This window comes from Oncorhynchus keta, chromosome 17 (genome assembly GCF_023373465.1).
Source record: "Oncorhynchus keta strain PuntledgeMale-10-30-2019 chromosome 17, Oket_V2, whole genome shotgun sequence".
Lineage (NCBI taxonomy): Eukaryota > Metazoa > Chordata > Actinopteri > Salmoniformes > Salmonidae > Oncorhynchus > Oncorhynchus keta.
The window spans coordinates 61,612,749-61,640,125 of record NC_068437.1 but is presented as its reverse complement, the minus strand read 5'-3'; the positions used below and the strand labels follow the sequence as shown (position 1 = coordinate 61,640,125).

General features: G+C 44.5%; 1 protein-coding gene and 2 long non-coding RNA genes across 25 annotated transcripts in view; 2 read left to right on the top strand and 1 right to left on the bottom strand.

Annotated features, from left to right (window-relative positions):
• The window catches only part of myrf (myelin regulatory factor), a 138,775-nt gene that overhangs the window by 78,698 nt on the left and 32,700 nt on the right, over positions 1 to 27,377 (top strand). For all 6 annotated transcript variants that reach the window (XM_052466956.1, XM_052466958.1, XM_052466957.1 and 3 more), the window contains exons 14-17: positions 14,146 to 14,255; positions 14,895 to 15,055; positions 15,228 to 15,300; positions 15,422 to 15,573. In XM_052466956.1, coding sequence (XP_052322916.1) covers positions 14,146 to 14,255; positions 14,895 to 15,055; positions 15,228 to 15,300; positions 15,422 to 15,573 — 496 coding nt within the window. The remainder of the gene's footprint in view (positions 1 to 14,145; positions 14,256 to 14,894; positions 15,056 to 15,227; positions 15,301 to 15,421; positions 15,574 to 27,377) is intronic.
• On the top strand, positions 13,049 to 14,009 carry LOC127908452 (uncharacterized). 2 transcript variants are annotated; one of them, XR_008067405.1, is made up of 4 exons: positions 13,049 to 13,115; positions 13,272 to 13,349; positions 13,467 to 13,856; positions 13,935 to 14,009. It is a non-coding gene; the product is annotated as an uncharacterized LOC127908452 (long non-coding RNA). The 2 variants fall into 2 exon arrangements; XR_008067404.1 differs by having other exon boundaries at positions 13,896 to 14,009.
• On the bottom strand, positions 15,892 to 19,199 carry LOC127908453 (uncharacterized). 17 transcript variants are annotated; one of them, XR_008067420.1, is made up of 5 exons: positions 19,123 to 19,199; positions 18,828 to 18,873; positions 16,743 to 16,819; positions 16,343 to 16,419; positions 15,892 to 16,292 (listed from the first exon to the last, which is right to left on the bottom strand). It is a non-coding gene; the product is annotated as an uncharacterized LOC127908453 (long non-coding RNA). The 17 variants fall into 17 exon arrangements; XR_008067419.1 differs by lacking the exon at positions 19,123 to 19,199 and adding an exon at positions 18,936 to 19,084; XR_008067408.1 differs by lacking the exon at positions 16,743 to 16,819 and having other exon boundaries at positions 16,343 to 16,604.

The following is a 27,377-nucleotide window of genomic DNA, read 5'->3' as shown; positions in this document are numbered from 1 at the left end:
CCTGCTTCCCCATATTGTCTGTCTCTACCTCTATACATCCTGCTTCCCCATATTGTCTGTCTCTATACATCCTGCTTCCCCATATTGTCTGTCTCTATACATCCTGCTTCCCCATATTGTCTGTCTCTATACATCCTGCTTCCCCATATTGTCTGTCTCTACCTCTATACATCCTGCTTCCCATATTGTCTGTCTCTATACATCCTGCTTCCCCATATTGTCTGTCTCTACCTCTATACATCCTGCTTCCCCATATTGTCTGTCTCTATACATCCTGCTTCCCCATATTGTCTGTCTCTACCTCTATACATCCTGCTTCCCCATATAGTCTGTCTCTATACATACTGCTTCCCCATATTGTCTGTCTCTATACATCCTGCTTCCCCATATTGTCTGTCTCTATACATCCTGCTTCCCCATATTGTCTGTCTCTATACATCCTGCTTCCCCATATTGTCTGTCTCTACTCTATACATCCTGCTTCCCCATATTGTCTGTCTCTATACTTCCTGCTTCCCCATATTTTCTGTCTCTATACATCCTGCTTCCCCATATTGTCTGTCTCTACCTCTATACATCCTGCTTCCCCATATTGTCTGTCTCTATACATCCTGCTTCCCAAATAGTCTGTCTCTATACATCGTGCTTCCCCATATTGTCTGTCTCTATATATCCTGCTTCCCCATATTGTCCGTCTCTACCTCTATACATCCTGCTTCCCCATATTGTCTGTCTCTATACATCCTGCTTCCCCATATTGTCTGTCTCTACCTCTATACATCCTGCTTCCCCATATTGTCTGTCTCTATACATCCTGCTTCCCCATATTGTCTGTCTCTATACATCCTGCTTCCCCATATTGTCTGTCTCTACCTCTATACATCCTGCTTCCCCATATTGTCTGTCTCTATACATCCTGCTTCCCCATATTGTCTGTCTCTATACATCCTGCTTCCCATATTGTCTGTCTCTACCTCTATACATCCTGATTCCCCATATTGTCTGTCTCTATACATCCTGCTTCCCCATATCGTCTGTCTCTACCTCTATACATCCTGCTTCCCCATATTGTCTGTCTCTATACATCCTGCTTCCCCATATTGTCTGTCTCTATACATCCTGCTTCCCCATATTGTCTGTCTCTATACATCCTGCTTCCCCATATTGTCTGTCTCTACCTCTATACATCCTGCTTCCCCATATTGTCTGTCTCTATACATCCTGCTTCCCCATATTGTCTGTCTCTATACATCCTGCTTCCCCATATTGTCTGTCTCTACCTTTATACATCCTGCTTCCCCATATTGTCTGTCTCTATACATCCTGCTTCCCCAAATAGTCTGTCTCTATACATCCTGCTTCCCCATATTGTCTGTCTCTATATATCCTGCTTCCCATATTGTCTGTCTCTACCTCTATACATCCTGCTTCCCCATATTGTCTGTCTCTATACATCCTGCTTCCCCATATTGTCTGTCTCTACCTCTATACATCCTGCTTCCCATATTGTCTGTCTCTATACATCCTGCTTCCCCATATTGTCTGTCTCTATACATCCTGCTTCCCCATATTGTCTGTCTCTACCTCTATACATCCTGCTTCCCATATTGTCTGTCTCTATACATCCTGCTTCCCATATAGTCTCTTTCTATACCTCCTGCTTCCCCATATAGTCTGTCTCTATACATCCTGCTTCCCCATATTGTCTGTCTCTACCTCTATACATCCTGCTTCCCATATTGTCTGTCTCTATACATCCTGCTTCCCCATATTGTCTGTCTCTACCTCTATACATCCTGCTTCCCCATATAGTCTGTCTCTATACATCCTGCTTCCCCATATTGTCTGTCTCTACCTCTATACATCCTGCTTCCCCATATAGTCTGTCTCTATACATACTGCTTCCCATATTGTCTGTGTCTATACATCCTGCTTCCCCATATTGTCTGTCTCTATACATCCTGCTTCCCATATTGTCTGTCTCTACCTCTATACATCCTGCTTCCCCATATTGTCTGTCTCTATACATCCTGCTTCCCCATATTGTCTGTCTCTACCTCTATACATCCTGCTTCCCATATTGTCTGTCTCTATACATCCTGCTTCCCATATTGTCTGTCTCTATACATCCTGCTTCCCCATATTGTCTGTCTCTACCTCTATACATCCTGCTTCCCCATATTGTCTGTCTCTATACATCCTGCTTCCCATATAGTCTGTCTCTATACATCCTGCTTCCCATATAGTCTGTCTCTATACATCCTGCTTCCCCATATTGTCTGTCTCTACCTCTATACATCCTGATTCCCCATATTGTCTGTCTCTATACATCCTGCTTCCCATATTGTCTGTCTCTACCTCTATACATCCTGCTTCCCCATATTGTCTGTCTCTATACATCCTGCTTCCCATATTGTCTGTCTCTATACATCCTGCTTCCCCATATTGTCTGTCTCTACCTTTATACATCCTGCTTCCCCATATTGTCTGTCTCTATACATCCTGCTTCCCCATATTGTCTGTCTCTACCTCTATACATCCTGCTTCCCCATATTGTCTGTCTCTATACATCCTGCTTCCCATATTGTCTGTCTCTATACATCCTGCTTCCCCATATTGTCTGTCTCTACCTCTATACATCCTGCTTCCCATATTGTCTGTCTCTATACATCCTGCTTCCCCATATAGTCTCTTTCTATACCTCCTGCTTCCCCATATAGTCTGTCTCTATACATCCTGCTTCCCCATATTGTCTGTCTCTACCTCTATACATCCTGCTTCCCCATATTGTCTGTCTCTATACATCCTGCTTCCCATATTGTCTGTCTCTACCTCTATACATCCTGCTTCCCATATAGTCTGTCTCTATACATCCTGCTTCCCATATTGTCTGTCTCTACCTCTATACATCCTGCTTCCCCATATTGTCTGTCTCTATACATACTGCTTCCCATATTGTCTGTGTCTATACATCCTGCTTCCCCATATTGTCTGTCTCTATACATCCTGCTTCCCCATATTGTCTGTCTCTACCTCTATACATCCTGCTTCCCATATTGTCTGTCTCTATACATCCTGCTTCCCCATATTGTCTGTCTCTACCTCTATACATCCTGCTTCCCATATTGTCTGTCTCTATACATCCTGCTTCCCCATATTGTCTGTCTCTATACATCCTGCTTCCCCATATTGTCTGTCTCTACCTCTATACATCCTGCTTCCCCATATTGTCTGTCTCTATACATCCTGCTTCCCCATATAGTCTGTCTCTATACATCCTGCTTCCCATATAGTCTGTCTCTATACATCCTGCTTCCCATATTGTCTGTCTCTACCTCTATACATCCTGATTCCCATATTGTCTGTCTCTATACATCCTGCTTCCCCATATTGTCTGTCTCTACCTCTATACATCCTGCTTCCCATATTGTCTGTCTCTATACATCCTGCTTCCCCATATTGTCTGTCTCTATACATCCTGCTTCCCCCATATTGTCTGTCTCTCTTTATACATCCTGCTTCCCCATATTGTCTGTCTCTATACATCCTGCTTCCCCCATATTGTCTGTCTCTATACATCCTGCTTCCCCAAATATTGTCTGTCTCTATACATCCTGCTTCCCCATATTGTCTGTCTCTGTCTCTATACATCCTGCTTCCCCATATTGTCTGTCTCTATACATCCTGCTTCCCATATTGTCTGTCTCTATACATCCTGCTTCCCCATATTGTCTGTCTCTATACATCCTGCTTCCCCATATTGTCTGTCTCTATACATCCTGCTTCCCCATATTGTCTGTCTCTATACATCCTGCTTCCCCATATTGTCTGTCTCTATACATCCTGCTTCCCATATTGTCTGTCTCTCCTCTATACATCCTGCTTCCCATATTGTCTGTCTCTATACATCCTGCTTCCCCATATTGTCTGTCTCTATACATCCTGCTTCCCCATATAGTCTGTCTCTATACATCCTGCTTCCCCATATTGTCTGTCTCTATACATCCTGCTTCCCATATTGTCTGTCTCTATACATCCTGCTTCCCCATATTGTCTGTCTCTATACATCCTGCTTCCCCATATTGTCTGTCTCTATACATCCTGCTTCCCATATTGTCTATCTCTATACATCCTGCTTCCCATATTGTCTGTCTCTATACATCCTGCTTCCCCATATTGTCTGTCTCTATACATCCTGCTTCCCATATTGTCTGTCTCTATACATCCTGCTTCCCATATTGTCTGTCTCTATACATCCTGCTTCCCATATTGTCTGTCTCTATACATCCTGCTTCCCATATTGTCTGTCTCTATACATCCTGCTTCCCCATATTTTCTGCCTCTACTCTATACATCCTGCTTCCCATATTGTCTGTCTCTATACATCCTGCTTCCCCATATTGTCTGTCTCTATACATCCTGCTTCCCCATATTGTCTGTCTCTATACATCCTGCTTCCCATATTGTCTGTCTCTATACATCCTGCTTCCCCATATTGTCTGTCTCTATACATCCTGCTTCCCATATTGTCTGTCTCTATACATCCTGCTTCTCCATATTGTCTGTCTCTATACATCCTGCTTCCCCATATTGTCTGTCTCTATACATCCTGCTTCCCATATCATCTGTCTCTACCTCTATACATCCTGCTTCCCCATATTGTCTGTCTCTATACATCCTGCTTCCCATATTGTCTGTCTCTATACATCCTGCTTCCCATATTGTCTGTCTCTACCTCTATACATCCTGCTTCCCATATTGTCTGTCTCTATACATCCTGCTTCCCATATTGTCTGTCTCTATACATCCTCTTCCCCATATTGTCTGTCTCTATACATCCTGCTTCCCCATATTGTCTGTCTCTATACATCCTGCTTCCCATATTGTCTGTCTCTATACATCCTGCTTCCCATATTGTCTGTCTCTATACATCCTGCTTCCCCATATTGTCTGTCTCTATACATCCTGCTTCCCATATTGTCTGTCTCTATACATCCTGCTTCCCATATAGTCTGTCTCTATACATACTGCTTCCCATATTGTCTGTCTCTATACATCCTGCTTCCCCATATTGTCTGTCTCTATACATCCTGCTTCCCCATATTGTCTGTCTCTATACATCCTGCTTCCCATATTGTCTGTCTCTACCTCTATACATCCTGCTTCCCATATTGTCTGTCTCTATACATCCTGCTTCCCATATTGTCTGTCTCTACTCTATACATCCTGCTTCCCATATTGTCTGTCTCTATACATCCTGCTTCCCCATATTGTCTGTCTCTATACATCCTGCTTCCCATATTGTCTGTCTCTATACATCCTGCTTCCCATATTGTCTGTCTCTATACATCCTGCTTCCCAAATAGTCTGTCTCTATACATCCTGCTTCCCCATATTGTCTGTCTCTATATATCCTGCTTCCCCATATTGTCTGTCTCTACCTCTATACATCCTGCTTCCCATATTGTCTGTCTCTATACATCCTGCTTCCCATATTGTCTGTCTCTACCTCTATACATCCTGCTTCCCCATATTGTCTGTCTCTATACATCCTGCTTCCCCATATTGTCTGTCTCTATACATCCTGCTTCCCCATATTGTCTGTCTCTACCTCTATACATCCTGCTTCCCCATATTGTCTGTCTCTATACATCCTGCTTCCCCATATAGTCTGTCTCTATACATCCTGCTTCCCATATAGTCTGTCTCTATACATCCTGCTTCCCCATATTGTCTGTCTCTACCTCTATACATCCTGATTCCCCATATTGTCTGTCTCTATACATCCTGCTTCCCATATTGTCTGTCTCTACCTCTATACATCCTGCTTCCCATATTGTCTGTCTCTATACATCCTGCTTCCCATATTGTCTGTCTCTATACATCCTGCTTCCCCATATTGTCTGTCTCTACCTTTATACATCCTGCTTCCCATATTGTCTGTCTCTATACATCCTGCTTCCCAAATAGTCTGTCTCTATACATCCTGCTTCCCCATATTGTCTGTCTCTATATATCCTGCTTCCCATATTGTCTGTCTCTACCTCTATACATCCTGCTTCCCATATTGTCTGTCTCTATACATCCTGCTTCCCATATTGTCTGTCTCTACCTCTATACATCCTGCTTCCCATATTGTCTGTCTCTATACATCCTGCTTCCCATATTGTCTGTCTCTATACATCCTGCTTCCCATATTGTCTGTCTCTACCTCTATACATCCTGCTTCCCCATATTGTCTGTCTCTATACATCCTGCTTCCCCATATAGTCTGTCTCTATACCTCCTGCTTCCCATATTGTCTGTCTCTATACATCCTGCTTCCCATATTGTCTGTCTCTACCTCTATACATCCTGCTTCCCCATATTGTCTGTCTCTATACATCCTGCTTCCCATATTGTCTGTCTCTATACATCCTGCTTCCCCATATTGTCTGTCTCTATACATCCTGCTTCCCCATATTGTCTGTCTCTATACATCTATACATCCTGCTTCCCATATTGTCTGTCTCTATACATCCTGCTTCCCCATATTGTCTGTCTCTATACATCCTGCTTCCCATATTGTCTGTCTCTATACATCCTGCTTCCCATATTGTCTGTCTCTATACATCCTGCTTCCCATATTGTCTGTCTCTATACATCCTGCTCATATTGTCTGTCTCTATACATCCTGCTTCCCCATATCGTCTGTCTCTACCTCTATACATCCTGCTTCCCCATATTGTCTGTCTCTATACATCCTGCTTCCCATATTGTCTGTCTCTATCCATCCTGCTTCCCCATATTGTCTGTCTCTGTACATCCTGCTTCCCCATATTGTCTGTCTCTATACATCCTGCTTCCCCATATTGTCTGTCTCTATACATCCTGCTTCCCATATTGTCTGTCTCTGTACATCCTGCTTTCCCATATTGTCTGTCTCTATACATCCTGCTTCCCCATATTGTCTGTCTCTACCTCTATACATCCTGCTTCCCCATATTGTCTGTCTCTATACATCCTGCTTCCCCATATTGTCTGTCTCTATACATCCTGCTTCCCCATATTGTCTGTCTCTACCTCTATACATCCTGCTTCCCCATATTGTCTGTCTCTATACATCCTGCTTCCCCATATTGTCTGTCTCTATACATCCTGCTTCCCATATTGTCTGTCTCTACTCTATACATCCTGCTTCCCCATATTGTCTGTCTCTATACATCCTGCTTCCCATATTGTCTGTCTCTATACATCCTGCTTCCCATATTGTCTGTCTCTATACATCCTGCTTCCCCATATTGTCTGTCTCTATACATCCTGCTTCCCATATTGTCTGTCTCTATACATCCTGCTTCCCATATTGTCTGTCTCTATACATCCTGCTTCCCCATATTGTCTGTCTCTATACATCCTGCTTCCCCATATTGTCTGTCTCTATACATCCTGCTTCCCCATATTGTCTGTCTCTATACATCCTGCTTCCCATATTGTCTGTCTCTATACATCCTGCTTCCCCATATTGTCTGTCTCTATACATCCTGCTTCCCATATTGTCTGTCTCTATACATCCTGCTTCCCCATATTGTCTGTCTCTATACATCCTGCTTCCCATATAGTCTGTCTCTATACATACTGCTTTCCCATATTGTCTGTCTCTATACATCCTGCTTCCCCATATTGTCTGTCTCTATACATCCTGCTTCCCCATATTGTCTGTCTCTATACATCCTGCTTCCCCATATTGTCTGTCTCTACCTCTATACATCCTGCTTCCCCATATTGTCTGTCTCTATACATCCTGCTTCCCCATATTGTCTGTCTCTACCTCTATACATCCTGCTTCCCCATATTGTCTGTCTCTATACATCCTGCTTCCCCATATTGTCTGTCTCTATACATCCTGCTTCCCCATATTGTCTGTCTCTATACATCCTGCTTCCCCATATTGTCTGTCTCTATACATCCTGCTTCCCCAAATAGTCTGTCTCTATACATCGTGCTTCCCATATTGTCTGTCTCTATATATCCTGCTTCCCATATTGTCTGTCTCTCTCTATACATCCTGCTTCCCCATATTGTCTGTCTCTATACATCCTGCTTCCCCATATTGTCTGTCTCTACCTCTATACATCCTGCTTCCCCATATTGTCTGTCTCTATACATCCTGCTTCCCCATATTGTCTGTCTCTATACATCCTGCTTCCCCATATTGTCTGTCTCTACCTCTATACATCCTGCTTCCCATATTGTCTGTCTCTATACATCCTGCTTCCCCATATAGTCTGTCTCTATACATCCTGCTTCCCCATATAGTCTGTCTCTATACATCCTGCTTCCCCATATTGTCTGTCTCTACTCTATACATCCTGATTCCCCATATTGTCTGTCTCTATACATCCTGCTTCCCATATTGTCTGTCTCTACCTCTATACATCCTGCTTCCCATATTGTCTGTCTCTATACATCCTGCTTCCCATATTGTCTGTCTCTATACATCCTGCTTCCCATATTGTCTGTCTCTACCTTTATACATCCTGCTTCCCCATATTGTCTGTCTCTATACATCCTGCTTCCCAAATAGTCTGTCTCTATACATCCTGCTTCCCCATATTGTCTGTCTCTATATATCCTGCTTCCCCATATTGTCTGTCTCTACCTCTATACATCCTGCTTCCCCATATTGTCTGTCTCTATACATCCTGCTTCCCATATTGTCTGTCTCTACCTCTATACATCCTGCTTCCCCATATTGTCTGTCTCTATACATCCTGCTTCCCCATATTGTCTGTCTCTATACATCCTGCTTCCCATATTGTCTGTCTCTACCTCTATACATCCTGCTTCCCATATTGTCTGTCTCTATACATCCTGCTTCCCATATAGTCTGTCTCTATACCTCCTGCTTCCCATATAGTCTGTCTCTATACATCCTGCTTCCCCATATTGTCTGTCTCTACCTCTATACATCCTGCTTCCCCATATTGTCTGTCTCTATACATCCTGCTTCCCATATTGTCTGTCTCTATACATCCTGCTTCCCCATATAGTCTGTCTCTATACATCCTGCTTCCCATATTGTCTGTCTCTACCTCTATACATCCTGCTTCCCCATATTGTCTGTCTCTATACATCCTGCTTCCCCATATTGTCTGTCTCTATACATCCTGCTTCCCATATTGTCTGTCTCTATACATCCTGCTTCCCATATTGTCTGTCTCTATACATCCTGCTTCCCCATATTGTCTGTCTCTATACATCCTGCTTCCCATATTGTCTGTCTCTATACATCCTGCTTCCCATATTGTCTGACTCTATACATCCTGCTTCCCCATATTGTCTGTCTCTATACATCCTGCTTCCCATATCGTCTGTCTCTACCTCTATACATCCTGCTTCCCCATATTGTCTGTCTCTATACATCCTGCTTCCCCATATTGTCTGTCTCTATCCATCCTGCTTCCCCATATTGTCTGTCTCTGTACATCCTGCTTCCCCATATTGTCTGTCTCTATACATCCTGCTTCCCATATTGTCTGTCTCTATACATCCTGCTTCCCATATTGTCTGTCTCTGTACATCCTGCTTCCCATATTGTCTGTCTCTATACATCCTGCTTCCCCATATCGTCTGTCTCTACCTCTATACATCCTGCTTCCCATATTGTCTGTCTCTATACATCCTGCTTCCCCATATTGTCTGTCTCTATACATCCTGCTTCCCAAATTGTCTGTCTCTATACATCCTGCTTCCCCATATTGTCTGTCTCTACCTCTATACATCCTGCTTCCCCATATTGTCTGTCTCTATACATCCTGCTTCCCATATTGTCTGTCTCTATACATCCTGCTTCCCCATATTGTCTGTCTCTACCTCTATACATCCTGCTTCCCCATATTGTCTGTCTCTATACATCCTGCTTCCCCATATTGTCTGTCTCTATACATCCTGCTTCCCATATTGTCTGTCTCTATACATCCTGCTTCCCCATATTGTCTGTCTCTATACATCCTGCTTCCCATATTGTCTGTCTCTATACATCCTGCTTCCCCATATTTTCTGTCTCTACCTCTATACATCCTGCTTCCCCATATTGTCTGTCTCTATACATCCTGCTTCCCATATTGTCTGTCTCTATACATCCTGCTTCCCCATATTGTCTGTCTCTATACATCCTGCTTCCCATATTGTCTGTCTCTATACATCCTGCTTCCCATATTGTCTGTCTCTATACATCCTGCTTCCCCATATTGTCTGTCTCTATACATCCTGCTTCCCCATATTGTCTGTCTCTATACATTCTGCTTCCCCATATTGTCTGTCTCTATACATCCTGCTTCCCCATATTGTCTGTCTCTATACATCCTGCTTCCCCATATTGTCTGTCTCTACCTCTATACATCCTGCTTCCCCATATTGTCTGTCTCTATACATCCTGCTTCCCCATATTGTCTGTCTCTATACATCCTGCTTCCCCATATTGTCTGTCTCTATACATCCTGCTTCCCCATATTGTCTGTCTCTATACATCCTGCTTCCCCATATTGTCTGTCTCTATACATCCTGCTTCCCCATATTGTCTGTCTCTATACATCCTGCTTCCCCATATTGTCTGTCTCTATACATCCTGCTTCCCCATATTGTCTGTCTCTATACATCCTACATCCTTCCCCATATTGTCTGTCTCTATACATCCTGCTTCCCCATATTGTCTGTCTCTATCCATCCTGCTTCCCCATATTGTCTGTCTCTGTACATCCTGCTTCCCCATATTGCCTGTCTCTATACATCCTGCTTCCCATATCGTCTGTCTCTACCTCTATACATCCTGCTTCCCCATATTGTCTGTCTCTATACATCCTGCTTCCCCATATTGTCTGTCTCTATACATCCTGCTTCCCCATATTGTCTGTCTCTGTACATCCTGCTTCCCCATATTGTCTGTCTCTATACATCCTGCTTCCCCATATCGTCTGTCTCTACCTCTATACATCCTGCTTCCCCATATTGTCTGTCTCTACACATCCTGCTTCCCCATATTGTCTGTCTCTATACATCCTGCTTCCCCATATTGTCTGTCTCTATACATCCTGCTTCCCCATATTGTCTGTCTCTATACATCCTGCTTCCCCATATTGTCTGTCTCTATACATCCTGCTTCCCCATATCGTCTGTCTCTACCTCTATACATCGTGCTTCCCCATATTGTCTGTCTCTGTACATCCTGCTTCCCATATTGTCTGTCTCTATACATCCTGCTTCCCATATTGTCTGTCTCTATACATCCTGCTTCCCATATTGTCTGTCTCTGTACATCCTGCTTCCCCATATTGTCTGTCTCTATACATCCTGCTTCCCATATTGTCTGTCTCTATACATCTTGCTTCCCATATTGTCTGTCTCTATACATCCTGCTTCCCCATATTGTCTGTCTCTATACATCCTGCTTCCCCATATTGTCTGTCTCTATACATCCTGCTTCCCCATATTGTCTGTCTCTATACATCCTGCTTCCCATATTGTCTGACTCTATACATCCTGCTTCCCAATATCGTCTGTCTCTACCTCTATACATCCTGCTTCCCCATATTGTCTGTCTCTATACATCCTGCTTCCCCATATTGTCTGTCTCTATACATCCTGCTTCCCCATATTGTCTGTCTCTATACATCCTGCTTCCCCATATTGTCTGTCTCTATACATCCTGCTTCCCCATATTGTCTGTCTCTATACATCCTGCTTCCCCATATTGTCTGTCTCTACCTCTATACATCCTGCTTCCCCATATTGTCTGTCTCTATACATCCTGCTTCCCCATATTGTCTGTCTCTTTACATCCTGCTTCCCCCCATATTGTCTGTCTCTATACATCCTGCTTCCCCATATTGTCTGTCTCTATACATCCTGCTTCCCCATATTGTCTGTCTCTATACATCCTGCTTCCCCATATTGTCTGTCTCTATACATCCTGCTTCCCCATATTGTCTGTCTCTATACATCCTGCTTCCCATATTGTCTGTCTCTACCTCTATACATCCTGCTTCCCCATATTGTCTGTCTCTATACATCCTGCTTCCCCATATTGTCTGTCTCTATACATCCTGCTTCCCCATATTGTCTGTCTCTATACATCCTGCTTCCCCATATTGTCTGTCTCTATACATCCTGCTTCCCATATTGTCTGTCTCTATACATCCTGCTTCCCATATTGTCTGTCTCTATACATCCTGCTTCCCCATATTGTCTGTCTCTATACATCCTGCTTCCCCATATTGTCTGTCTCTATACATCCTGCTTCCCCATATTGTCTGTCTCTATACATCCTGCTTCCCCATATTGTCTGTCTCTATACATCCTGCTTCCCCATATTGTCTGTCTCTACCTCTATACATCCTGCTTCCCCATATTGTCTGTCTCTATACATCCTGCTTCCCCATATTGTCTGTCTCTATACATCCTGCTTCCCCATATTGTCTGTCTCTATACATCCTGCTTCCCCATATTGTCTGTCTCTACCTCTATACATCCTGCTTCCCCATATTGTCTGTCTCTACCTCTATACATCCTGCTTCCCCATATTGTCTGTCTCTATACATCCTGCTTCCCCATATTGTCTGTCTCTGTACATTCTGCTTCCCCATATTGTCTGTCTCTATACATCCTGCTTCCCCATATTGTCTGTCTCTATACATCCTGCTTCCCCATATTGTCTGTCTCTATACATCCTGCTTCCCCATATTGTCTGTCTCTATACATCCTGCTTCCCCATATTGTCTGTCTCTATACATCCTGCTTCCCCATATTGTCTGTCTCTATACATCCTGCTTCCCCATATTGTCTGTCTCTACCTCTATACATCCTGCTTCCCCATATTGTCTGTCTCTACCTCTATACATCCTGCTTCCCCATATTGTCTGTCTCTACCTCTATACATCCTGCTTCCCCATATTGTCTGTCTCTACCTCTATACATCCTGCTTCCCCATACTGTCTGTCTCTACCTCTATACATCCTGCTTCCACATATTGTTATCCAGGAGTGATAGGAGTTTACAGTAAGGTGTTGCATTATCCAGGAGTGATAGGAGTTTACAGTAAGGTGTTGTGTTATCCAGGAGTGATAGGAGTTTACAGTAAGGTGTTGTATTATCCAGGAGTGATAGGAGTTTACAGTAAGGTGTTGTATTATCCAGGAGTGATAGGAGTTTACAGTAAGGTGTTGTATTATCCAGGAGTGATAGGAGTTTACAGTAAGGTGTTGTATTGTCCAGGAGTGATAGGAGTTTACAGTAAGGTGTTGTGTTATCCAGGAGTGATAGGAGTTTACAGTAAGGTGTTGTGTTATCCAGGAGTGATAGGAGTTTACAGTAAGGTGTTGTGTTACCCAGGAGTGAGAGGGGTTTACAGTAAGGTGTTGTGTTATCCAGGAGCGATAGGAGTTTACAGTAAGGTGTTGTGTTATCCAGGAGCGATATGAGTTTACAGTAAGGTGTTGTGTTATCCAGGAGTGATAGGAGTTTACAGTAAGGTGTTGTGTTATCCAGGAGTGATAGGAGTTTACAGTAAGGTGTTGTATTATCCAGGAGTGATAGGAGTTTACAGTAAGGTGTTGTGTTATCCAGGAGTGATAGGAGTTTACAGTAAGGTGTTGTGTTATCCAGGAGTGATAGGAGTTTACAGTAAGGTGTTGTGTTATCCAGGAGTGATAGGAGTTTACAGTAAGGTGTTGTGTTATCCAGGAGTGATAGGAGTTTACAGTAAGGTGTTGTGTTATCCAGGAGTGATAGGAGTTTACAGTAAGGTGTTGTGTTATCCAGGAGTGATAGGAGTTTACAGTAAGGTGTTGTGTTATCCAGGAGTGATAGGAGTTTACAGTAAGGTGTTGTATTATCCAGGAGTGATAGGAGTTTACAGTAAGGTGTTGTGTTATCCAGGAGTGATAGGAGTTTACAGTAAGGTGTTGTGTTATCCAGGAGTGATAGGAGTTTACAGTAAGGTGTTGTGTTATCCAGGAGCGATAGGAGTTTACAGTAAGGTGTTGTATTATCCAGGAGTGATAGGAGTTTACAGTAAGGTGTTGTATTATCCAGGAGTGATAGGAGTTTACAGTAAGGTGTTGTATTATCCAGGAGTGATAGGAGTTTACAGTAAGGTGTTGTGTTATCCAGGAGTGATTGCTCAGGACGTGCAGCAGATTCTGCCTGAAGCCGTGAAGGAGGGAGGAGACGTCATCTGTTCCAATGGAGAGACCATCCCTAAACTTCTGGTGGTCAACAAGGTAGCACACACACACACACACACACACACACACACACACACACACACACACACACACACACACACACACACACACACACACACACACACACACACACACACACACACACACACACACATAGCAACCAGGAATACTGTTTTCTACCTCCTTAGACACTGGAAATCCTCCATCTGATATGTCTAAGGAGCCGAGAACTCTGGAAAAGTTTCCGGAATTTGCAACAGACATTGACTTCTGTGCCTCCCTCTCTCGCCCTCTCTCTCTCTCTCTTACTCCCCCTCTCCCTGTGTCTTTCTCTCCCCCTCTCCCTGCCTCCCCCTCTCTTCCTCACTTCCTCCCTCCCTTTGCCGTCCACCCCTCTCTCCTGCCTCCCTCTCACTCTCTTTCCCTCCCTCCCTCACTCTCTCCCCTTCCCTCACCCTCCCTCACTGTCTCCCCCTCCCTCTCTCACTCTTTCCCCCTCCCTCACTCTTTCCTCCACCCCTCCCTCACTCTTCACCCCCCTCTCCCTCCCTCCCTCCCTCACTCACCCCCTCCCTCCCTCCCTCACTCACCCCCCCTCCTCCCTCAACCCCCCTCCTCCCTCCCTCCCTCCCTCACCCCCCTGTCTCTCCCCTCTCTCTCTGTGTCTCTCTCTAGGACCGTATCTTCATGGAGAACGTCGGTGCAGTGAAGGAGCTGTGTAAACTGACTGACAACCTGGAGACTCGTATAGATGAGCTGGAGCGCTGGAGCAGGAAGCTGGCCAAACTCCGCCGTCTGGACAGCATGAAGAGTACGGTCAGCGGAGGCACCACCAGGTAGGACACACCTGGATACACCTTTACATGTCAAATACATTCTAAGAGGAGCACTTGATTATACCTATTGGTACAATTCCATTGGTAATCAAGTGCTGGTCCAGTATTTTAAATTATACCGAATGTATTTGGTGGGTGATTGTTTTTCAAATCTTCCTGTCTCTGTCTCCAGCCAATCAGGGAGCCAGTTCAGCAGGACAGGAAGTGGTCCCCTGAAGAGGAAGACAGTGAAACCTGGAAATAAGGTAGATGTTTCCCTACACATGAACACCAGTACAGAAGCCCTCCTCTCTCTCTCGCTCTCTCTCCCTCCACCTGGAAACCCAGCATTTAAAATGTCAAACCTGTGTTTCGATGTCATTCCAGAGTGCTACTCCAGAGCAGGGCTGCATCAGTCACAGGTTCATGCAGGGAACCATTCTGGCTCTGGTCGTCGTCATGGCCTTCAGTGTCATCTCCATGTCCGTACTCTATGTGTTGACACTGCACCACAGAGGGGACGTCAGCGAGAAAGACGTGTACGTATGACCACCAGATGCTTCAACCATATACCTGTAGCCCTGAAACATGACCACATCCAGACCTGTAGCCCTGAAACATGACCACATCCAGACCTGTAGCCCTGAAACATGACCACATCCAGATACATCACCCATATATATACCTGTAGCCCTGAAACATGACCACATCCAGACCTGTAGCCCTGAAACATGACCACATCCAGACCTGTAGCCCTGAAACATGACCACATCCAGATGCTTCAACCATATACCTGTAGCCCTGAAACATGACCACATCCAGATACATCACCCATATATATACCTGTAGCCCTGAAACATGACCACATCCAGATACATCACCCATATACCTGTAGCCCTGAAACATGACCACATCCAGATGCTTCAACCATATACCTGTAGCCCTGAAACATGACCACATCCAGACCTGTAGCCCTGAAACATGACCACATCCAGATGCTTCAACCATATACCTGTAGCCCTGAAACATGACCACATCCAGATACATCACCCATATACCTGTAGCCCTGAAACATGACCACATCCAGACCTGTAGCCCTGAAACATGACCACATCCAGATGCTTCAACCATATACCTGTAGCCCTGAAACATGACCACATCCAGATACATCACCCATATACCTGTAGCCCTGAAACATGACCACATCCAGACCTGTAGCCCTGAAACATGACCACATCCAGATGCTTCAACCATATACCTGTAGCCCTGAAACATGACCACATCCAGATACATCACCCATATATATACCTGTAGCCCTGAAACATGACCACATCCAGACCTGTAGCCCTGAAACATGACCACATCCAGATGCTTCAACCATATACCTGTAGCCCTGAAACATGACCACATCCAGACCTGTAGCCCTGAAACATGACCACATCCAGATACATCACCCATATACCTGTAGCCCTGAAACATGACCACATCCAGACCTGTAGCCCTGAAACATGACCACATCCAGATACATCACCCATATACCTGTAGCCCTGAAACATGACCACATCCAGACCTGTAGCCCTAAACATGACCACATCCAGACCTGTAGCCCTGAAACATGACCACATCCAGATACATCACCCATATACCTGTAGCCCTGAAACATGACCACATCCAGACCTGTAGCCCTGAAACATGACCACATCCAGACCTGTAGCCCTGAAACATGACCACATCCAGATACATCACCCATATACCTGTAGCCCTGAAACATGACCACATCCAGACCTGTAGCCCTGAAACATGACCACATCCAGATACATCACCCATATACCTGTAGCCCTGAAACATGACCACATCCAGATACATCACCCATATTTATTTTTTATTTTATTTTATTTCACCTTTATTTAACCAGGTAGGCTAGTTGAGAACACCTTTATTTAACCAGGTAGGCTAGTTGAGAACAAGTTCTCATTTGCAACTGCGACCTGGCCAAGATAAAGCATAGCAGTGTGAACAGACAACACAGAGTTACACATGGAGTAAACAATTAGCAAGTCAATAACACAGTAGAAAAAAAAAAATGGGCAGTCTATATACAATGTGTGCAAAATAATATAATATAATAATATATGCCATTTAGCTGACGCTTTTATCCAAAGCGACTTACAGTCATGTGTGCATACATTCTACGTATGGGTGGTCCCGGGAATCGAACCCACTACCCTGGCGTTACAAGCGCCATGCTCTACCAACTGAGCCACAGAAGGACCACAAAAGGCATGAGGAGGTAGGCGAATAATACAATTTTGCAGATTAACACTGGAGTGATAAATGATCAGATGGGCATGTACAGGTAGAGATATTGGTGTGCAAAAGAGCAGAAAAGTAAATAAATAAAAACAGTATAAAAACAGTATGGGAATGAGGTAGGTGAAAAGGGTGAGCTATTTACCAATAGACTATGTACAGCTGCAGCGATCGGTTAGCTGCTCGGATAGCTGATGTTTGAAGTTGGTGAGGGAGATAAAAGTCTCCAACTTCAGCGATTTTTGCAATTCGTTCCAGTCACAGGCAGCAGAGTACTGGAACGAAAGGCGGCCAAATGAGGTGTTGGCTTTAGGGATGATCAGTGAGATACACCTGCTGGAGCGCGTGCTACGGATGGGTGTTGCCATCGTGACCAGTGAACTGAGATAAGGCGGAGCTTTACCTAGCATGGACTTGTAGATGACCTGGAGCCAGTGGGTCTGGCGACGAATATGTAGTGAGGGCCAGCCGACTAGAGCATACAAGTCGCAGTGGTGGGTGGTATAAGGTGCTTTAGTGACAAAACGGATGGCACTGTGATAGACTGCATCCAGTTTGCTGAGTAGAGTGTTGGAAGCCATTTTGTAGATGACATCGCCGAAGTCGAGGATCGGTAGGATAGTCAGTTTTACTAGGGTAAGCTTGGCAGCGTGGGTGAAGGAGGCTTTGTTGCGGAATAGAAAGCCGACTCTGGATTTGATTTTTGATTGGAGATGTTTGATGTGAGTCTGGAAGGAGAGTTTGCAGTCTAGCCAGACACCTAGGTACTTATAGATGTCCACATATTCAAGGTTGGAACCATCCAGGGTGGTGATGCTAGTCGGGCATGCGGGTGCAGGCAGCGATCGGTTGAAAAGCATGCATTTGGTTTTACTCGCGTTTAAGAGCAGTTGGAGGCCACGGAAGGAGTGCTGTATGGCATTGAAGCTCGTTTGGAGGTTGGATAGCACAGTGTCCAATGACGGGCCGAAAGTATATAGAATGGTGTCGTCTGCGTAGAGGTGGATCAGGGAATCGCCCGCAGCAAGAGCAACATCATTGATATATACAGAGAAAAGAGTCGGCCCGAGAATTGAACCCTGTGGCACCCCCATAGAGACTGCCAGAGGACCGGACAGCATGCCCTCCGATTTGACACACTGAACTCTGTCTGCAAAGTAATTGGTGAACCAGGCAAGGCAGTCATCCGAAAAACCGAGGCTGTTGAGTCTGCCGATAAGAATTTGGTGATTGACAGAGTCGAAAGCCTTGGCGAGGTCGATGAAGACGGCTGCACAGTATACCAGTAGCCCTGAAACATGACCACATCCAGATACATCACCCATATACCTGTAGCCCTGAAACATGACCACATCCAGACCTGTAGCCCTGAAACATGACCACATCCAGATACATCACCCATATACCTGTAGCCCTGAAACATGACCACATCCAGACCTGTAGCCCTGAAACATGACCACATCCAGATACATCACCCATATACCTGTAGCCCTGAAACATGACCACATCCAGATGCTTCAACCATATACCTGTAGCCCTGAAACATGACCACATCCAGACCTGTAGCCCTGAAACATGACCACATCCAGACCTGTAGCCCTGAAACATGACCACATCCAGATACATCACCCATATACCTGTAGCCCTGAAACATGACCACATCCAGACCTGTAGCCCTGAAACATGACCACATCCAGACCTGTAGCCCTGAAACATGACCACATCCAGACCTGTAGCCCTGAAACATGACCACATCCAGATACATCAACCATATATACCTGTAGCCCTGAAACATGACCACATCCAGATACATCACCCATATACCTGTAGCCCTGAAACATGACCACATCCAGACCTGTAGCCCTGAAACATGACCACATCCAGATACATCACCCATATACCTGCTCCCTGTATGTGTCTTATGTCCTATGTAGCTATGTAGCTTCCTGCTCCCTGTATGTCTCTTATGTCCTCTGTAGCTATGTAGCTTCCTGCTCCCTGTATGTCTCTTATGTCCTCTGTAGCTATGTAGCTTCCTGCTCCCTGTATGTCTCTTATGTCCTATGTAGCTTCCTGCTCCCTGTATGTCTCTTATGTCCTCTGTAGCTATGTAGCTTCCTGCTCCCTGTATGTCTCTTATGTCCTCTGTAGCTATGTAGCTTCCTGCTCCCTGTATGTCTCTTATGTCCTCTGTAGCTATGTAGCTTCCTGCTCCCTGTATGTCTCTTATGTCCTCTGTAGCTATGTAGCTTCCTGCTCCCTGTATGTCTCTTATGTCCTCTGTAGCTATGTAGCTTCCTGCTCCCTGTATGTCTCTTATGTCCTCTGTAGCTATGTAGCTTCCTGCTCCCTGTATGTCTCTTATGTCCTCTGTAGCTATGTAGCTTTCTGCTCCCTGTATGTGTCTTATGTCCTCTGTAGCTATGTAGCTTTCTGCTCCCTGTATGTGTCTTATGTCCTCTGTAGCTATGTAGCTTTCTGCTCCCTGTATGTCTCTTGGATGCTCCTCTTCACTGCTACGGTCACTTTCTGTCCACCACTCTGTCCACCACTCTGTCCACCACTCTGTCCACCGCTCTGTCCACCACTCTGTCCACCACTCTGTCCACCACTCTGTCCACCGCTCTGTCCACCACTCTGTCCACCGCTCTGTCCACCACTCTGTCCACCGCTCTGTTCACCGCTCTGTCACACTCTGTCCACCGCTCTGTCACACCACTCTGTCCACCACTCTGTCCACCGCTCTGTTCACCACTCTGTCCACCGCTCTGTCCACCACTCTGTCCACCGCTCTGTCACCGCTCTGTCCACCGCTCTGTCACCGCTCTGTCACCACTCTGTCCACCGCTCTGTCCACCACTCTGTCCACCACTCTGTCCACCACTCTGTCCACCGCTCTGTCCACCACTCTGTCCACCACTCTGTCCACCGCTCTGTCCACCACTCTGTCCACCACTCTGTTCACCACTCTGTCCACCTCTGCTCTGTTCACCACTCTGTCCACCACTCTGTCCACCACTCTGTCCACCGCTCTGTCCACCGCTCTGTCACCGCTTTCTGTCACCGCTCTGTCACCACTCTGTTCACCGCTCTGTTCACCACTCATCACCACTCTGTCCACCGCTCTGTCCACCACTCTGTCACCACTCTGTCCACGCTCTGTCCACCGCTCTGTCTCACCACTCTGTCCACCACTCTGTCCACCGCTCTGTCCACCACTCTCACCGCTCTGTCACCACTCTGTTCACTCTCTGTCCACCGCTCTGTCCACCACTCTGTCCACCGCTCTGTTCACCACTCTGTCCACCGCTCTGTCCACCGCTCTGTCCACCGCTCTGTCCACCGCTCTGTCCACCACTCTGTCCACCGCTCTGTCCACCACTCTGTCCACCACTCTGTCCACCGCTCTGTCCACCGCTCTGTCCACCACTCTGTCCACCACTCTGTCCACCGCTCTGTCCACCACTCTGTCCACCACTCTGTCCACCACTCTGTCCACCGCTCTGTCCACCGCTCTGTCCACCGCTCTGTCCACCGCTCTGTCCACCGCTCTGTCCACCGCTCTGTCCACCACTCTGTCCACCACTCTGTCCACCGCTCTGTCCACCACTCTGTCCACCACTCTGTCCACCGCTCTGTCCACCACTCTGTCCACCGCTCTGTCCACCGCTCTGTCCACCACTCTGTCCACCACTCTGTCCACCGCTCTGTCCACCGCTCTGTCCACCACTCTGTCACCACTCTGTCCACCGCTCTGTCCACCACTCTGTCACCACTCTGTCCACCGCTCTGTCACCGCTCTGTCCACCTACTCTGTCACCACTCTGTCCACCGCTCTGTCCACCACTCTGTCCACCACTCTGTCCACCGCTCTGTCCACCGCTCTGTCCACCGCTCTGTCCACCGCTCAGTCCACCACTCTGTCCACCACTCTGTCCACCACTCTGTCCACCACTCTGTCCATGGTATGCTCTTCCTCTACCTTTCTCTCTCTCTTTTATTTTTTCATTCCCTACTCTCATTCCCTACTGTACTCCGTACTTTAAGTTGGTAATTAGGGTGTTTCCCAGGCTGTGTCTCAAGAGGTCATGACTCATTTCTACTGTTGACTTGGTTGCTCAGTCTGGAACATTCCATGAAGTAGGCCTATACTGGCAAATGTATTCTGAAAGTAGGTTGGGTGAAAGGTACAAACCCCTTTCAACCAGCACCAACACTGTACAACCAAATCCACTAGTCTCATATTCAAAACTCTGTATGATTACTTTAGAATTACTTTATTGTCCACCCATAGTTGAAATGTGTATTGTGTTTCACAATGCACATCATTCTGGAGACCATTAAATCAACTATACAAAGTACAAAGGTGACATTTCAGCATTCATTACTATTCTATCACATGTGATTATCGTGCAATATCTATGCCCCTCCCCATCTGATGCCATCTGCTAGGAATTCCCTTCCATTCTATTCCATTCCCCTTCCATTCCATTCTATTCCATTCCATTCCCTTCCATTCTATTCCATTCCCTTCCATTCCATTCTATTCCATTCCCTTCCATTCTATTCCATTCCCCTTCCATTCCATTATATTCCATTCCCTTCTATTCCATTCCCTTCCCTTCCATTCTATTCCATTCCCTTCCATTCCATTCCCTTCTATTCCATTCCTTATATTCCATTCCCTTCTATTCCATTCCCTTCCCTTCCATTCTATTCCATTCCCTTCCATTCCATTCCCTTCTATTCCATTCCCTTCCCTTATATTCCATTCCATCTCTCTTCTATTCTATTCTATTCTATTCCCTTCTCTTCCCTTCTATTCCATTCTATTCCATTCCCTTCCCTTCCATTCTATTCCATTCCCTTCCATTCCCTTCTATTCCATTCCCTTCCATTCTATTCCATTCCCTTCTATTCCATTCCATTCCATTCTATTCCATTCCATTCTATTCCATTCCCTTCCCTTCCATTCCCTTCTATTCCATTCCCTTCCATTCTATTCCATTCCCTTCCATTCTATTCCATTCCTTTCCATTCCCTTCTATTACATTCCCTTCCCTTCTATTACATTCCATTCTATTCCATTCCCTTCCATTCCCTTCTATTCCATTCTATTCCATTCCCTTCCATTCTATTCCATTCCCTTCCATTCTATTCCATTCCCTTCTATTCCATTCTATTCCATTCCCTTTCCTTCCATTCTATTCCATTCCCTTCCCTTCCATTCTATTCCATTCCCTTCCATTCTATTCCATTCCCTTCCATTCCATTCTATTCCATTCCCTTCTATTCCATTCTATTCCATTCCCTTCCCTTCCATTCTATTCCATTCCCCTTCCATTCCATTCTATTCCATTCCCTTCCCTTCCATTCTATTCCATTCCCTTCCATTCTATTCCATTCCCTTCCATTCTATTCCATTCCCTTCCATTCTATTCCATTCCCCTTCTATTCCATTCTATTCCATTCCCTTCCATTCCCTTCTATTCCATTCTATTCCATTCCCTTCCATTCTATTCCATTCCCTTCTATTCCATTCTATTCCATTCCCTTCCATTCTATTCCATTCCCTTCCATTCTATTCCATTCCCTTCCATTCTATTCCATTCCTTTCCATTCCATTCCCTTCTATTCCATTCTATTCCATTCCCTTCCCTTCTATTCCATTCCCTTCTATTCCATTCCCTTCCATTCTATTCCATTCCATTCTATTCCATTCCCTTCTATTCCATTCCTTCCATTCCATTCCCTTCTATTCCATTCTATTCCATTATATTCCCTTCCCTTCCATTCTATTCCATCCCCTTCCCTTCCATTCCATTCCCTTCCATTCTATTCCATTCCCTTCCATTCTATTCCATTCCCTTCCATTCCATTCCTTCTATTCCATTCCCTTCCATTCTATTCCATTCCCTTCTATTCCATTCTATTCCATTCCCTTCCATCTCTATTCTATTCTATTCCCCTTCCATTCCATTCTATTCCATTCCCTTCCATCTCTCTTCTATTCTACTCCCTTCTATTCCATTCCCTTCCATTCTATTCCATTCCCTTCCATTCCCTTCCATTCTATTCCATTCCCTTCCATTCCAATCCCTTCTATTCCATTCTATTCTATTCTATTCCCCTTCCAATCCATTCTATTCCATTCCCTTCCATCTCTCTTCTATTCTATTCCCTTCTATTCCATTCCCTTCTATTCCATTCTATTCCATTTTATTCTATTCCATTCCCTTCTATTCCATTCTATTCCATTTTATTCTATTCCATTTTATTCTATTCCATTTTATTCTATTCCATTCCCTTCTATTCCATTTTATTCTATTCCATTTTATTCTATTCCATTTATTCTATTCCATTCCCTTATATTCCATTCCCTTCAATTTTATTCCATTCCCTGCTTTTACATTCCATTCTATTCCATTCCATTCCATCTCTCTTCTATTCTATTCCCTTCTATTTTATTCCATTTCCTTCTATTCCATTCCATTATTTTCCATTATTTTCTATTCCAATCCGTTCCATTCTATTATATTCCATTTCATCTCTCTTCTATTCCATTCCCTTCTATTCCATTCCCTTCCCTTCCATTCTATTCCATTCCCTTCCATTCTATTCCATTCCCTTCCATTCCATTCCCTTCTATTCCATTCCCTTCCCTTATATTCCATTCCATCTCTCTTCTATTCTATTCTATTCTATTCCCTTCTCTTCCCTTCTATTCCATTCTATTCCATTCCCTTCCCTTCCATTCTATTCCATTCCCGTCCATTCCATTCTATTCCATTCCCTTCCATTCCCTTCTATTCCATTCCCTTCTATTCCATTCCCTTCTATTCCATTCTATTCCATTCCATTCTATTCCATTCCATTCTATTCCATTCCCTTCCTTCCATTCCTTCTATTCCATTCCCTTCTATTCCATTCCCTTCCATTCTATTCCATTCCTTTCCATTCCCTTCTATTACATTCCCTTCCCTTCTATTACATTCCATTCTATTCCATTCCCTTCCATTCCCTTCTATTCCATTCTATTCCATTCCCTTCCATTCTATTCCATTCCCTTCCATTCTATTCCATTCCCTTCTATTCCATTCTATTCCATTCCCTTTCCTTCCATTCTATTCCATTCCCTTCCCTTCCATTCTATTCCATTCCCTTCCATTCTATTCCATTCCCTTCCATTCCATTCTATTCCATTCCCTTCCATTCCCTTCTATTCCATTCTATTCCATTCCCTTCCCTTCCATTCTATTCCATTCCCCTTCCATTCCATTCTATTCCATTCCCTTCCCTTCCATTCTATTCCATTCCCTTCCATTCTATTCCATTCCCTTCCATTCTATTCCATTCCCCTTCCATTCCATTCTATTCCATTCCCTTCTTTTCCATTCTATTCCATTCCCTTCCATTCCCTTCTATTCCATTCTATTCCATTCCCTTCCATTCTATTCCATTCCCTTCCATTCCCTTCTATTCCATTCTATTCCATTCCCTTCCATTCTATTCCATTCCCTTCCATTCTATTCCATTCCTTTCCATTCCATTCCCTTCTATTCCATTCTATTCCATTCCCTTCCCTTCTATTCCATTCCCTTCCATTCCCTTCTATTCCATTCCCTTCCATTCTATTCCATTCCATTCTATTCCATTCCCTTCTATTCCATTCCCTTCCATTCCATTCCCTTCTATTCCATTCTATTCCATTCTATTCCCTTCCCTTCCATTCTATTCCATCCCCTTCCTTCCATTCCATTCTATTCCATTCCTTCCATTCTATTCCATTCCTTCCATTCCCTTCTATTCCATTCCCTTCCATTCTATTCCATTCCCTTCTATTCCATTCTATTCCATTCCTTCCATCTCTCTTCTATTCTATTCCCTTCTATTCCATTCCCTTCCATTATATTCCATTCCCTTCCATTCCATTCCCTTCCATTCTATTCCATTCCCTTCCATTCCAATCCCTTCTATTCCATTCTATTCTATTCTATTCCCCTTCCAATCCATTCTATTCCATTCCCTTCCATCTCTCTTCTATTCCATTCCCTTCTATTCCATTCTATTCCATTTTATTCTATTCCATTCCCTTCTATTCCATTCTATTCCATTTTATTCTATTCCATTTTATTCTATTCCATTTTATTCTATTCCATTCCCTTCTATTCCATTCCCTTCTATTCCATTTTATTCTATTCCATTTTATTCTATTCCATTTATTCTATTCCATTCCCTTATATTCCATTCCCTTCAATTTTATTCCATTCCCTGCTTTTACATTCCATTCTATTCCATTCCATTCCATCTCTCTTCTATTCTATTCCCTTCTATTTTATTCCATTTCCTTCTATTCCATTCCATTATTTTCCATTATTTTCTATTCCAATCCGTTCCATTCTATTATATTCCATTTCATCTCTCTTCTATTCCATTCCATTCTATTCCATTCCATTCCATTCCCTTCTATTCCATTCTATTCCATTCCCTTCCCTTCCATTCCATTCTATTCCATTCTATTCCATTCCATTCCATTCCCTTCTATTCCATTCTATTCCATTCCCTTCCCTTCCATTCTATTCCATTCCCTTCTATTCCATTATATTCCATTCCATTCTATTCCATTCCCTTCCATTCCCTTCTATTCCATTCCCTTCCATTCTATTCCATTCCCTTCCCTTCCATTCTATTCCATCCCCTTCCCTTCCATTCCATTCCCGTCCATTCTATTCCATTCTATTCCATTCCATTCTATTCCATTCCCTTCCATTCCCTTCTATTCCATTCCCTTCCATTCTATTCCATTCTATTCCATTCCCTTCCCTTCCATTCTATTCCATTTTATTCTATTCTATTCCCTTCTATTCCATTCCCTTCTATTCCATTCCATTCTATTCCATTCCCTTCCATTCCCTTCTATTCCATTCTATTCCATTCCTTCCATTCTATTCCATTCCTTCTATTCCATTCCTTCTATTCCATTCTATTCCATTCCCTTCCCTTCCTTCTATTCCATTCTATTCAAATCAAATCAAATCATATTTATTTATATAGCCCTTCGTACATCAGCTGATATCTCAAAGTGCTGTACAGAAACCCAGCCTAAAACCCCAAACAGCAAACAATGCAGGTGTAAAAGCACGGTGGCTAGGAAAAACTCCCTAGAAAGGCCAAAACCTAGGAAGAAACCTAGAGAGGAACCGGGCTATGTGGGGTGGCCAGTCCTCTTCTGGCTGTGCCGGGTAGAGATTATAACAGAACATGACCAAGATGTTCAAATGTTCATAAATGACCAGCATGGTCGAATAATAATAAGGCAGAACAGTTGAAACTGGAGCAGCAGCAGTCAGGTGGAATGGGGACAGCAAGGAGCCATCATGTCAGGTAGTCCTGGGGCACTGTCCTAGGGCTCAGGTCCTCCGAGAGAGAGAGAAAGAAAGAGAGAATTAGAGAGAGCATATGTGGGGTGGCCAGTCCTCTTTTGGCTGTGCCGGGTGGAGATTATAACAGAACGTGGCCAAGATGTTCAAATGTTCATAAATGACCCAGCATGGTTGAATAATAGTAAGGCAGAACAGTTGAAACTGGAGCAGGAGCATGGCCAGGTGGACTGGGGACAGCAAGGAGTCCTCATGTCAGGTAGTCCTGGGACATGGTCCTAGGGCCCAGGCCAGTTGAAACTGGAGCAGCAGCATGGCCAGGTGGACTGGGGACAGCAAGGAGTCATCATGTCAGGTAGTCCTGGGGCATGGTCCTAGGGCTCAGGTCCTCCGAGAGAGAGAAAGAAAGAGAGAAGGAGAGAATTAGAGAACGCACACTTAGATTCACACAGGACACCGAATAGGACAGGAGAAGTACTCCAGATATAACAAACTGACCCTAGCCCCCGACACATAAACTACTGCAGCATAAATACTGGAGGCTGAGACAGGAGGGGTCAGGAGACACTGTGGCCCCATCCGAGGACACCCCGGACAGGGCCAAACAGGAAGGATATAACCCCACCCACTTTGCCAAAGCACAGCCCCCACAC